The 13,816-nt window shown below is 42.4% G+C and overlaps 1 protein-coding gene across 1 annotated transcript in view; it reads right to left on the reverse strand.

The window, feature by feature from the left end:
- SCN5A (sodium voltage-gated channel alpha subunit 5) overlaps positions 1–13,816 on the reverse strand; it is a 175,155-nt gene that overhangs the window by 118,238 nt on the left and 43,101 nt on the right. Inside the window, exons 8-9 of the mRNA XM_066201302.1 lie at positions 5,703–5,844; positions 3,900–4,097 (exon numbers count right to left, since the gene is read on the reverse strand). Of these exons, the coding sequence (XP_066057399.1) occupies positions 3,900–4,097; positions 5,703–5,844 (340 nt within the window). The remainder of the gene's footprint in view (positions 1–3,899; positions 4,098–5,702; positions 5,845–13,816) is intronic.

Raw genomic sequence — 13,816 nt, forward strand, 5'->3', positions numbered from 1 at the left:
AAACTATCCAATAACGAGCTGACACCTACATTATTTATACTTTTAACCCAATAATTGACCACACAAGGTCCGCAGTGCAGACCTTTTTCACCCACTTAGGAAAAAAACACTCAAAACCAAGAAGGAGAAGGTCAAGAAGAAGGACTTAGACAATGCCCTAAATCCTCCATATTGCCCCAGACATATCACTATATACTAAAACCCCAAATTCTAATTTTTTCCCCCTGTGAGATCACACAATTCTATTCAAACCACACACCCACAACCCCTGTGCTATCACACAATCTCGGAAGTCTGTTCCACGGCCTCAAGTCAAATGCAGTGCCTGCCTGAGGGTCAGTGCCCTTCAGCGCAGAAAGCCCCAAATCCTCAGCTTCCAGAATTCCAACACCCCTGTACTTCAGCCCCTTGAAGGGCCGGACAGGAGGGCAGCCCAGCTGGCATTTTCCCTCCCCTGTCACAGAGGGATGCTAGGAACAGCAGGCAGCTCAGCTGGCACGTTTCTGTAAACACTTCTCCCGAGCAGCAGCGCAGGCAGCTGCGATCAGAGATGCAAAGAAAGAACCATGGGCTTAACTGGAGATAGGGTCGCCTTTGCTGTGCTGTGTGTTTCCATGCTGTGCTGGCTATCTGCTGGGATCGCTGCAGGAGGAGGCTGATAACACAACAGCTGCTGGGAGCCCTGCAGAAGCCCAGCTCCAAAGCCTGACCCCCCCCAAGGCACAGCCCTGGGAGTAAATGAGCAGCCAGGAGGAAGGATCGATAGGAGCTGGGAGAGCTGGAGACCCTGTCCCCAGCACAGGCAGGAGGAATGAGGGAATTATGGGCACAAGGGTCAGATTTGGAGGTGCTGGAGGTGCCAGAGAACCAGTGGTGGCCACATCAGTGGCCTGGAGACCAGCCCAATGCAGAGCCCCAGCTGAAACACCTCAAGAGAGTGAATTGTTAAAAAAGCCTCTCCTGGTTCCCCAGAACAGGAGAAACAGAGGAATCCTCAGTGCTATTGACTGTAAGCCACTAGAATCAAACAGGCAATCATCTCCCCACTGCAAAATACTCCCTTCCTCCCACAGGCATCAGTCCAAGGAAAGTGAAGGCACTTAACAGCCGTGTAAAGAATCAATCATGTATTTCAAGGAGTAGCGGTTGCTCTATTACGCTGAGAGCACAACAAAACTTAATTCCCGTGGGAAATATCTTTCATAAGCAAGCTGCTTAGAGCAGAGAGGAGGAGGGCTCAGACACTGGTCTAGGCAGTTTTGGTTGGTTTGGTTTGGGTTTTTTTGAGTCAATTGATTTAATTGCTTTGCTGAAGTGCTTTCTCTTCATAAGGATTCGGCAAGTCTTTTGGTGTTAAGCTCAGTTTTAGGGATGTGTTAGACCAATTGCATAAATTGACTGATAGTCCCCAGGCAGGTCTATCAATTATATTTCTGCTCCCTTTATACTACACATTTTAAAGCTGGCCTGAACAGTTTTGGTTTTCCTTTTTGATTGCTGTCATATTTTGTTAATCTAGAAAATATTGCAGGTTGTGCTACTAAGCATGCTGTACTCATACTGCAAAATAGAGTAATTTTCAGTTTCTTAGCATTTTCTTATCTATTGCTTGAATTGTTTCTGTGCTCAATACTTCTCTCAGATATTGAAAAAGGATTTGGACTGACTTGTCCCTCAAGGCATGGGGAATCACACACTCACAGTACAGCTTGTGTTGGAAGGGAGCTTAGAGTTCATCCAACCCCACTGCCATGGCCAGGGACACCTGACCAGTTAACTCAGTGCTCCACCCAGCCTGGGATGTCCCCATGTCCTGCCTATCCACCCTTTCTGTTTGTGTTCCTGTGGCTGGACCATGTCCTGCTCCTCCGGCACTGCAGGCCATAACCCACTGCAACAACTCCAGGGGCAGGAAAGGTGTGTGGGACCAGGCATACCTGGAAAGGACAGGTGAGGGCTAAAGGATGGGAGGAAAGCTTAGTTCACACGAGCCCCGATATGAGGATTATGCAGAAGAGAGCTCTTGAAGCAAGAGCTTAGTGGTACAGTGAGAAACTCAAAACCAAGATCTGGATCAAGATTTGGAGTACCAGATTAAAACTGAGTAGCTCTGACTGGGGTGAGATGTCTCATCAGGACATCTGGAAGCTCCATGGTGCTCACTTTCCTGAGCCTCTTCTTCCAAATGTCTGCTTTGAGATCCCAGGGGTTGATTTGCAGAATTACTGAACTTCATTAGTAACTGAACTTCATTACTGAACATCACAGACTCAAATCACTCCACTCCTGAATTTCCTTCCCATAAAACCAGGATAATAATACTCCAGGAGTACTGCAAATACGAAGGAGCATTTTTGAAGCACATGGAGTCTGAGCAGTGGCAAGAGGCACAGAAAAACCTTGGAGGATATTAGTCACTTCCTCTGCCAAGCAGGCTTTGACTGCCTGAACTGGGAAGTCTGCTCAAGCTGGCCTAAGGCAACAGAACGAATGATGAGAAAGCAAAGAGCTGCTCTCGAGTCATGTCCTGTCCACCCTTTGCACTGAACAGGGCACAGGGAAGATGAGAAATGGTTGGCTGAAGAAAAAGACCCTATTATAAAGCATATACACAAATGGGGAAAATTCAGATTTTCAGGGGCAACTTTCTTTTTTGATACATTATGTTTTCTGGGCTTAATGTTCCTTTTTTTTTTTTGTGTACACACAGGCTTAATTGAAATCAAAGCTTCCAAAATGAAATTCTTAAATATCTTTAATTATAGCTGGGGCTAAAGTTGACTGTTATTAGGAAGAGCTCAGCTGGAGTCAATACACATGAAAATTTGTATACAATAGGTAGGAGTTGGAGCTCAGTTTGTTCCCTTAGGATATGGCAGCGTTACTCTGGTTAAAGTGGCTGTATATGGACTAAATTGCATTTACCTATTACTTAAACTATCAAAGAGGATCTTTAAAAGGACTTAAATGATTCATAAGCCAGTACTAGCACTTTGTCAAGAGTGAATTGCATTTTCTGTTTTCTTTCCAAGGATTTAAATGGGCTTTGGATTAGGCCCTGAAGCCATATGTACCCAAAAGAAAATTATGCATATTAGTTTATATTGTGTTTCAAGGATTTATTTCTCTGAACTACAGTGCTACGTGTTATTTCAGACTAATTTTCTTATTGTCTTCTTGTTCACAGCACCTAAAATGTTCTATTCTGCTGTTTAATAAAAGCTTTCTACCCAACACAAACCACATGCAAATTAAATACTGTTATTAAGGCTATAAGGCTACATCGACCATTTGGCCTCCCTGATTTTTAAATTTATGACATAACATTAAATCCATACCCTTTGCATAATTTTCAGGTCTTAACCTCAAGGTCTGCCTGTTTACTTTTCCAGGAAGGAAGCTGTATGTGCTTCAAAGAGGTCAATCTACACCTTTACCTTCATTATTACACAATTGGATATTTATGGCAGGTTGAACAAGACAATGAGGAAACTAATGTGTGCTAAAGGGGTGGTGGAAGGAGATTCAGCTGGGGGTTGGCTGAGCTGCCAAAACAGCTGGGTTGTGTTCAAATGCAGATGTAGTTTTACCATCATTAAAACATCTCGCATGCCAAACTATATTAATTTTCTCTGCTGGCATATTTGGCATGGTTAAACCATTACAGCTCTGGATATGTAAACCCCAAATGGCCCCATGCCTAAGAGGGAGAGCTACAATTTTTCTTTTACACACAAAAAAAAATTGCAATAACTTTGTCCAGTACAATTAACATTAATCTGCTTTCAAGCAAACTCTTGCTCTGGTTATCACACAAACGTAAAATAAAGAGGATGTGAATCCCAAGGTAACATTTGTTCAAGTCACCCAAGGCTAATCATGTCACATAGTTCACTGACCTCCTGCTCTTTCTTCAACATCTCCATGGCTTCCCGAAACTTTCTCTCCTTCTCCTCTGTTTCAGCAATAGTCGCTTGGTTCTGCTCCTCATATGCCATGGCCACAACAGCCAGAATCAGGTTGATCAGGTAAAACGAGCCCAGAAAGATGACCAGCATGAAAAAAAGCATGTAGATCTTCCCAGCAGATCTGAGAGTCTGTAAGTGCAAAAGTAAAATTAACACTGCTTTACAGTGTTCATAAAAAGAAAAAAAAAATAAAGAAGGGGTTTCTTTTAAAATTAGATTTATAATATAATTGAATCCAGCCTTTGTTAATAGTTCAAACAGAAAGCCTTTGATGAGAAATGACAACCACATACAAGGAAATAATCTCCTCACCAATAAATTTTTATACCTTAATCAAAAATTGTGTGCCTTGCAGTGAATTAATTTTTAAAAGAGTAGTGCTTTCAATGTTTTCCTCCTTCACCAAATATCTCTGCTGGTTTTCTTTTGGAATAGATATTAGACTCAGTTGCAGTGAAAAATTCCCCCACAGTTCAATCTGTTTTTGTCTAGTGTGTAGAAACCATCCAAGTGGGATTCATGTTGGATCCCTTCAGATGTCTGCAATGCAGGTCCTTTTCCAGGGAGAAAAACACATGTTTAGGGTGCAACTCAACCAAATATCACTGAGACACCTGTGTCAGGAAGAGAAGAGCCGAACCTTGGGCTCTGTTGAACGTATCCCCTGGTTCTCCACCACATTTGTTGGCATAACTGGAATTTAAGGGAACAGCTTATGTGTAACAGATATGTCCCATGCTCAGTGAGTTGATACTACTGACAGAAAATACTGTGTGATAGTATAAGGTCAAATAATAAAATGGAGTGATGTTCATCCTTATTTGCCGTGACAGTTTCTGTCTTCCAGAGTTGTACACGTAGCTCTGTGTCAAGTAAGTGAATACAGCTGTTTAAAGAATCTTCAGTTTCGTTGTTTTACATTTTCCTGAAATGAAATTGCATAACTGGCTGTATGTGAAGCTGAAATCCCCCAAATCTCCAGCAATGTTTACCTCAGTACCTTCAGAGTAGTTCTGTCAACATCTTCCCCTGATTTCCATATGATCACATTCCAGTTTTGGCAGGTTTGAGATCAAGCAGCAAATCATCAGTGGCTTCGTGGACAGAGAATGCAACTCAGTACCAAAGAGGCAGATGTTCGCACACATTTCAGGAAATGCATGCTGAAATGAGCATTTACTCAGAGACCACCTTGCATGTGACTGTGAGTTGAGTCTGGATCTGTTTGTGCCTCTGTCTGTCAGGCGTCCATGATGAAGAGCTTGCAGCAGGGAGAACTGAAATACATCACGTAGTCTTGCCATTTTCTGAATTTGTGTTCATCACCATGCCTTGCAAAACCACATATGCCAAGAACACAGGTCCTTCTCTGGCCTTTTCTTGAGCTGGACTCAAAAGATTAACTTGTGCTACACCATCCACCAAAAAATCACCAAGTGGAGATATTGTGATCTTCCTTAAGTGGTGACCTTCATTTAGATTCAGGTGAAATAGTGTCTTTCTCTCAGTACCACTTTTTCACCCAGCCTAATGTCTTTGGACATCATCACTCTTAAGAAAATAAATAAATGATTAGAACTGATCGTCCTTCTCCAAAACATCTGATTATCCTTCTCTAGAACAAAGGAAAGTTTACCTAATAACCAGCAATTCTTTCTTAAGTGTTGCATATGCCACTGTAACAAGATGATGTCTTTGTTTATATTTTTTAACAGTAATAAAATAACCTCATACCTGTTGGTAAAGACGTTCCCAGTAATCTTGAGTCATGAGACGGAACAAGGAGAGAAAGGCCCAGCCAAAAGTATCAAAGCTTGTGTAACCATGGTCAGGATTTTCCCCAGCCTTCAGACATATATATCCCTCAGGGCACGTGCTACAAAAACATCAAATACAATCTGTGAGATGCATCTCGGATGGCTCCAACACGGAGAAACTGATTTCCAGGGAAACACATCCAATGCTCCTGTTTAAGAGCACAGGTCATCCATGGCAAATTCCTTCACTGTGTAAAACCACAGGAAACAGGTGATGACACTTCACAGTATCAAAGGTCTTTGCAAAATTATTTTTTCTTCAAAAAGGATAAACAGGGAAATAAAAACCATAGCAGGAGCTGAAATGGCAAATAGTCACCCAGCATTTCACATATTTTGAATAGACTGGAATTAGGTGCACAAATATCATTTCTCTTGGCACTTAATCTTAATTAAGAATCAAAAACCTGGCGTCTCCTGTTAGAGTTGCAGGTAACACTGTGATGGAGAACCTGCTCTTTTGGTTACACAGTCTGGACACCACCAGTCTGTGCTATTGGAGCACCTTCCTGATTGCTTCCTTTGCCTGACCTCACTCACCCCCCACAAGGATTAAATCTTTAATCCAAGAAACCCAGCCCTTTGTTCCATTCACCACCACAGTGTGGGGTCGTGACATTTTTTCTATTTCTGCCAGGAAAAAGCTTTCCTTGTGTGTCTTGTAGATTACTGTATTGAATGGCATGCAGATAGCATGAATTTCACTGGCTCTCATTAACCTTTGAGGCTCCCTACAAGTAATTTTCTAGCCCCATATGCCAGAAGAGATAAAAAATGCTCTCAGTGGTACTGTGTAAGCACTGAACTGCATCATCAAGTAAATGCAAGGTAGAAGAGATCCTGGGTCGAGGTGTCACCCTCTCTCTTAGAACAGATTAGCCAAAGACCCCCACGGCTCTTGCACATCAGAAGCCACTCTCCAAAAATAAGGTATGACCCATTAGAAACTGAAGCCACAGAAATATGCAAAGGCTTTCTTCTGCATGTATCCTAAGAAGAGAATATGAGATCAAGTGCCCTGGAGCCTCATGGCATGTGGGAATTCTTTAGATGAGAACCATCTAATATCTGGAGAAGCAGATCTCAGCAGAATGTGCAGTTACACCAGCTCTCCCGGTCCTCCTAATCCATCACATAGTGATGAACCTGGTACAATTCCCTGCAAATTCCAGCTGCCACAACTAGGGATGGTTGGAACATGTGGGATTTTGGACATGTCACTAGTCACGTAGATTGCATAGCTTTAAGCTTCATTTTCTCCCAGAAAAAAAAAATCCTAGACCTTCTCAATCACTGCTATTTTTTCACCAAAGAAGAATATTGCCAGAAATTGAAATGCAAAGCAGAAATATAAATAAAGCAAACCAATTTTTAAAATGCCAGACAAAAGAAAATTGACCCCTGAGAAAGCAGAGTGTGTCTCATTGTGAAAACCGGTGTTCTTTTCTTTAAAAACTGTAATTTTTATACAGATATAAAATAAATTTTACAGCGCAGGATAGCAACCTGTACTGCATGTCAAAATGAGAATATGTTTTTATACAAATCTATGGTGTCTGCCATCACCATTCGACACTCAACAGCACTTTGATAATCTTAATTTAATATCAGTAGTGAATCACAAATTTTAAGGCAAGTCTGCTTTGAGCACTGATAAAAGGAGTGCTGAAGCATTTCAAAATGTGTGCAGATCCTTGTTTACAGTAGTTTTCAGAAAAAGCAATAAAAAATGAACAGCTGATGTTTAGTGAATTAAATGTTACACACTAGTGGGGGTATAATAAGTGATTCTGTCACTTTAGGTAAAGCCAAGTTAGCTTATACCAGTTGAGAATTGAGATAATAACAATTATATCTCCCAAAGAAAGAAAAAGAGTCACTCCTCACTTTTTCCCTGCCAGTCTAGAAATGCCTCCTTCTAGATCCTTCCTACTTTGACTAGCTATTTTTTTCCTAATAAGAGCCATATTTCACTAAAAAAATACAGTAACATTACTGAGTTAAAACAGAATAAAATGCAAAAATCTTGTATTTTTTCCCCCAAAAATATGCAGATGCACACTGAACGTCTCTTGTATACCCATGTCCTTTTTTTGAGCAGAATTTTTCACTAAACCTCCTCTCTCCCAAAGGCAGCATCTGCTGTCACTCTGCAGTAGACAAGTGAGATTTCTGCCTCTGATGGGCTGCTGCAAAGAGCCTTCATCGCCCATGATGTGCCACTCAGCTGTTCAGGAGCTCTGAGAAATGGATTCTCCAGGCTCCCGAAAAGGAAATTCCCTTTGCTGGCTCTAAGACATCGTGCCTACACAGGACAGGAACATTTCTGTAAGGCTGATTATTTCTGCCTTGAGGAAATGACTCCACTCACACACTGGGCTTGGCTCTGCACAGAGGTGCAGAGTCCTTTCTTCAGTCTCTCTCTAAAGAGAAATGCTGAGTGGCTCCATTGATCTGGTCTCATTGTTCTTGTTTTAACATTATTACTGATGGCTAAAACAACCCAGTGCAGCTGAGAGAAATTTTGCTGGTGGTTACTTTAAAGGTGGACTTCAGCCTAGGCAGGGCAGTCATTTGGAAATCGGTTTTTTTCTACAATAAATTGCCTAAAATCTTAGGCAAAATGGACATTTTGCCATCAGCATCAATTATTGAGAAGGGTGAGATTTTCCTCTGAATCTCAATTGGTAGAGAGAATTTCCTCTTAATCTCTTCACCCTTTTGAACAAGAGCCTGGGAGAAAGGGGATATTAGGAACATCGGGTTGAATTTTCATGGGAATTTCTGGGCACATATTAGAGGCTACAAAGTCACCCAGGTTCACTGCCAGTGTTGCTTTCTAGGAAAACTTTTGAAGAAGAAGAGTTTTCAAGCAGGTGTTCAAAGCACTGCACTTTGCTTGAAAATGCACCCAAATGGAGATACAACCCCTCTGACTGTGAAAGTGAGCAGTGGTAACTCAGAGGAATATTATCTGTTTATAACACGATTAGTATTATACACACATAATAATTTTTTTCATGTTTCATTCTGTCCTTATGGGTCACCTTCTACTGTCTGACTCCACAGTGAATGAATAGTTTAACCCCAGCTGGCAGCCAAACCACACAGAGCTGCTCACTCACCCCAGCCCCAGCAGGATGGGGGACAGAACTGGATGAGTGACAGTAAGAAACCTCTTGTGCTGAGATAAGGACAGTTTAATAGGGCAGAAAAGGAAGAAAATAATAATAATAATAATAATAATAATAATAATAATAATAATAATAATAATAATATGAATAGTTACAATGGCAAAAGAATTAAACTATACAAGTGATGCTCAGAGCAGTTGCTCACCCCTTGCTGACCACTGCCCAGCCAGTTCCCAAGCAGGGTCTCCCAGCCAGCTTTCCCCCACAGTTTATATACTGAGTATATGGTCTGGAATATCCCTCTGGCCAGTAGGCGTCAGCTGTCCTGGCTGTGGCTCCTTCCAGCTCCTTGTCCCTCCCCAGCCTCCTCACTGGCAGAGCATGAGAAGCTGAGGAGTCTTTCACTTAGCAGAAGCACTTAGCAACAACTGAAAACATCAGCGTGTTACCAACATCATTCTGATCCTAAATCCAAAACACAGCACTGTAGCAACCACAAGGAAGAAAATTTACTCCATCCCAGCTGAAACCTGGAAAACACACTTCTCTAATTTTTTTTTTCAGCTTTAAGAGGATTCAAACAAGGTGCTGCAGCATGAAAAGCATGAACCCCAGCCCAAAAATGTTGTTAATGTTAGCTTACACTCTTCTTTCGGCAACTAGGCCCTTGAGACAGAATTTCCTACTTGTCAACTCCTTATTCCTGCTCACCCTCTTTCGTGGCCAACAGAGAGATAACCCACAGGGTATGGGAACGTGTTAAAAACACTGAGAGGAAAACAAAATGCTGCTTCCCAGAAAAACACCACAGAAATTTAGGTGTAAGGCTCTCACATGAGAATATTATTCTGCAACTGACACCATTTCCTCTGAGGATTTTTTTAAGGAGCCTCAAGATTTTACTGAACTTCTCTCCATGTGTGACATTAAGTCTACCCCCTTTGGATTTTTTAGCAAACTGTTCAGCTTCTTTTACCTCAGGGAAGCATTTGAGAGGATTGTACTCTCCTCTGATGCACAGGGATGGGCAACAACAACAAGCTACAGAAATATACCATCCTCCACAGGAGTGTCACAGGATGCTGTTCAATTGATCACAATAAAATTAGTGTCATTGATTCAGAAAAGTTAAAAGCAGAAGCCTACCTACCTATCCATCAGGCTGTAATCACCACTGCAAGCTGGCATTGGTACAGGAAATTAAAGGACATAAGAAACAGCTTTGGTTTAAATAACACAGGCTGGGAATGCCAGAGAGCTGTAGCTGAGGGGCATAATTACAAAATGCTCTGTCTCAAGAGTTTAATCTAGGCAAGCCAAGCAACCTGCTGATCCAGGATACAGTGGCCAACAGGGTTGGGCAATAAAAGAAGATTCGTAAAACATCCATGCACTGGATTGTAACATCCAGATCCTGAAAATACAGGGAGGGTTTCCTTGTGCTACCAGGAGTCAACATCAATGCCATCTGCGAGGTGAAGGCTGCACTTTCCTTGGGTTTAGGTTACAAAGAGACACTGGCTTGCTCACAACAGAAGCAATGAAAAACATACCACAGACACAGCAAAAATTAAAAATCCATACCCCTATTTTGGTAAGAGTCCCTTAGTGTCCCTGCTTAGGTCACACCTTAAGCCTAAGAACGCAGAAATCAAGCTGAAAAGTTTATAGCTGATGTCTTTGACACATGGCTAATTCCTGGGGAATGGGAATCACCCTGGTGGTCAAAAATGGAACCCCCAAGGTGGGGTTTGAAAACCTGGCAGCCTTTGAAGGACAGACAATGCCCATGGCCTCCATGGCTGGTTGAGTCTTCCTCAACCTGCCTCATACTGCTAAAGTCCACAGACCACAAGAGAGGCTTAGACTTCCTTTAGACCACAGACCTGAGTATTTTTCCCCAGACTTTCTGTATTTTCTCCTTTCCCTTGACTCTGAGGGAGGAGACAGCAGTCAAAATAGACGATAATACTGTGGGGAAGAAAGATCCTTTGACTAACATTTGTTCTTACCTGAAAAAGAAATTACCCATTCAAAAACAGGAAAATATTTTAAAAAAATAATGTTGTAAAGGTAACTGGGCATGGATGAGAAAGTGGGTAAAAGCCAGCAGTACTTCAGCCAAAGCCATTGATGTCAGTGGTGCTTGATGTGCCTGAAAGCCACAGGAGAAGGTTTTTCTCCTTCTCCTGCTCCTGCTCTTTCTTGTTTTTTTTTTTTTTAATATTAAAGGCTGATCACAGTTAGAGTGTCTGACTTACAATTCCCCACTAATTACCATCTAAAAGCCAAAATCTGACTTGCAGTGGCTTGCTTCGTCTTGGATAGGTCTGACTGGGAGCCCCCAGCAGCTCTCACGCCAAGCATCCAAATGGACAGAGAGAATTTGAAGGACATTTTTAAAACCAAGGGAAGGGGTGCCAATTGTCTGAAATGACAGAATTGCAAGTGAATTGAACCATATGCTGCAGGGAAAAGGAAAAAAAAATGTTATTACGACAAAAAAAGAGAAGAAATGCTCAGAATAAAAAGCAGCATCAACCAAGAGTTGAAACTGGTGAAGAAAAGAAAAGGAGGTGCCCATGATCAGGCTTGTTCACAGGCTCAGAGCACCCACTGACCTGTGCATGCTGCTGGCCTGTGTCCAGGAAAACTTTCAGCCTCCCTCACTGGTCGCTGGCTCAGGGAGATGGAAAAGCTGTGGGTTCAGCCTGCACACAGGGGAGCACAGAGGGGAACAACCCCCTCTCCTGCAGGGTGCCTTGTTCAGGCTCCATGCTGCAGCCAGGCAAGCAAGCTCTTATTTCTTCTGGCTCAATCCAGTGGCCAGATACCAGAGCTTCTGTCTAACCCAGCAAACAAAATGTAGGGCAATAATTTGTCATCATAAACATAACAGTAGATTACTGCCTAATGAAGGCTGTAGCCTCTAGTAAGTCTGCTTCTCTCATGTGGCTGATGAGCTTATTACAGCTTTGACTAAGAGGTAATATTACCCCTCCTTAAGAATTGAGTGGATTTGGATTTAATCCCTACTGCTGCCGTTTGACCAGAGACATGATCTTCCAAATGCACCACTGATCCCTAGGAATGGTGACTGTTACTATTGTTCCTAAACCTGTATAATTCCTCAAGTCATTCCCGTGGCCCCTGCAGCACCTTTGAGGTGTCATCCTTGCTTTCTGTTTGTTTAACACAGTCAAGCAAGAGGCTTTCTCACCATGAGCAGGCCATCCTCACCCTCCTGTCACTGTAACCAGCTCAGAGAATAAAGAAAAGCTTATGTGATTTACATCACAACCTAGGTAAATTAATTTAAGGTGTGCTGCACAGCCTGAAGGTTTGAAACAAATTCACTAGTATTGCTTGAAAACCTGGGACGGAATTACGTTTTTAGCTCTAGTAGTTTAAACAACACAGTTCTTTCCAAAATACACTTGCTTTGGTGACATTTGAAGAGGACACATTTGGAAACTCTGCCCCTTCTTCACTCAAGCAACTTTTACAGCCTCTCCCACCTGTCAGCCCAGCTCTACCACATCAGGCTGGCTGCATATGGTGAGGGTAAAGCACACACCAATCCCATCAGGCACTGGCCAAAGCTCCCAGTATCCCATTTCCTGGAATGGACCCATTCCTGCACCAAGTTAAACACTGGCACACCATGACCTGCCTGACAAAGCTGGGTAGTCCTGACATGACTTGCAACCAGGCTTTCTCCTGAACTGAAGATTTTCTCTTCTCTCCAAAAGTTACTTCTTGTTCCTATTGGACTCTGTTCCTTGTTAGCGCAAAACAAACTCTTGCAGTACATCAAGGGAAAAATGCAGTTGGATAAACAAAATGAAAAGCAACAAAAAAGTTCTGTTCGATTAAATGAAGAAAAGTCACATTTCAGGTACTGCTGTTGCTCCCCAGGAGTGTCTATGTGCAACACCTCCACCCCACTCATCCATGGACTGCACCTCTGAGAAGAGCTCTCTTGGCTTGGAGGTTTGGCCTTTCACTCTATTTATCCAGCATCCAGCACAATATGGACTCAATCTAAGACCTTCTTACAGAAAACAATTATTAACAACAGCAACCGCAATAATAATAACGACACAGATATAAACTGAGGCAACTTAGAACTGCAATAATCCTAATTGGCAGCAGAAGAATAACAGAGTCAGCTGTGCGCACTGGTGCAGCTCCCCAGTTTCTGGTGCAGCTGGGGTTGTGTTGCTGGATGCTGTTTGATATGTTCTGGCAGACACACATTTTTCCAGGCTCTCCCCTGCCAAGTTCTGGGTGAGACCTGCAGTGGCACTGGTGGAAGCACCCGATAGCAGCTCTCCTCCTCAGCACAGTGCATGTTTCTTCTCTACCCTTCAGGGGTGTGATAAGCCTTTACAAGGGGCTTTAAATCACTGCGTGGAGGATGCACAAAGGCAAAGGAATGTTACTACAGCTCAGAGAGATCAAAGTGCTGCATGGCTGTACGTGAAATGAGTGTGCTGACAGAAGGGTGATGTGGAGAAACTGCCACAGAAACACTGCTTTTGGTGCTCATAGAGACTTTGAAAACAGGCATCTGATGAAATTTTGTGTGTGGGTACTAATTACCTAAGTAAAATGCCACAACACTGAAGAAAACAAAAGGGGTTTTTTTTCTGATAATGCCTTAGAGTTAGGACTGACACAAAAACTTTGAGGAGCGCCACAACGCATGGTCATTCCTTCATCCCTTATATGCAATGAGCTCAGTGACAGAATTTACCACACCAAAGAGAATCTTGCCCCACAGTGTACATTATTTTAATGTATCCTGTTAAGAAAAATCAAGGTCATAGTGAGAATAAAGGTAGCTAAAGTTTCTATAGCAACAGTTACTAGGATGCAGTTGCCAAAGGTGCTT

The sequence above is a fragment of the Chamaea fasciata genome, unplaced genomic scaffold, assembly GCF_029207755.1.
Source record: "Chamaea fasciata isolate MVZ Bird 193981 ecotype frontalis unplaced genomic scaffold, bChaFas1.0.hap1 SCAF_1, whole genome shotgun sequence".
NCBI lineage: Eukaryota > Metazoa > Chordata > Aves > Passeriformes > Sylviidae > Chamaea > Chamaea fasciata.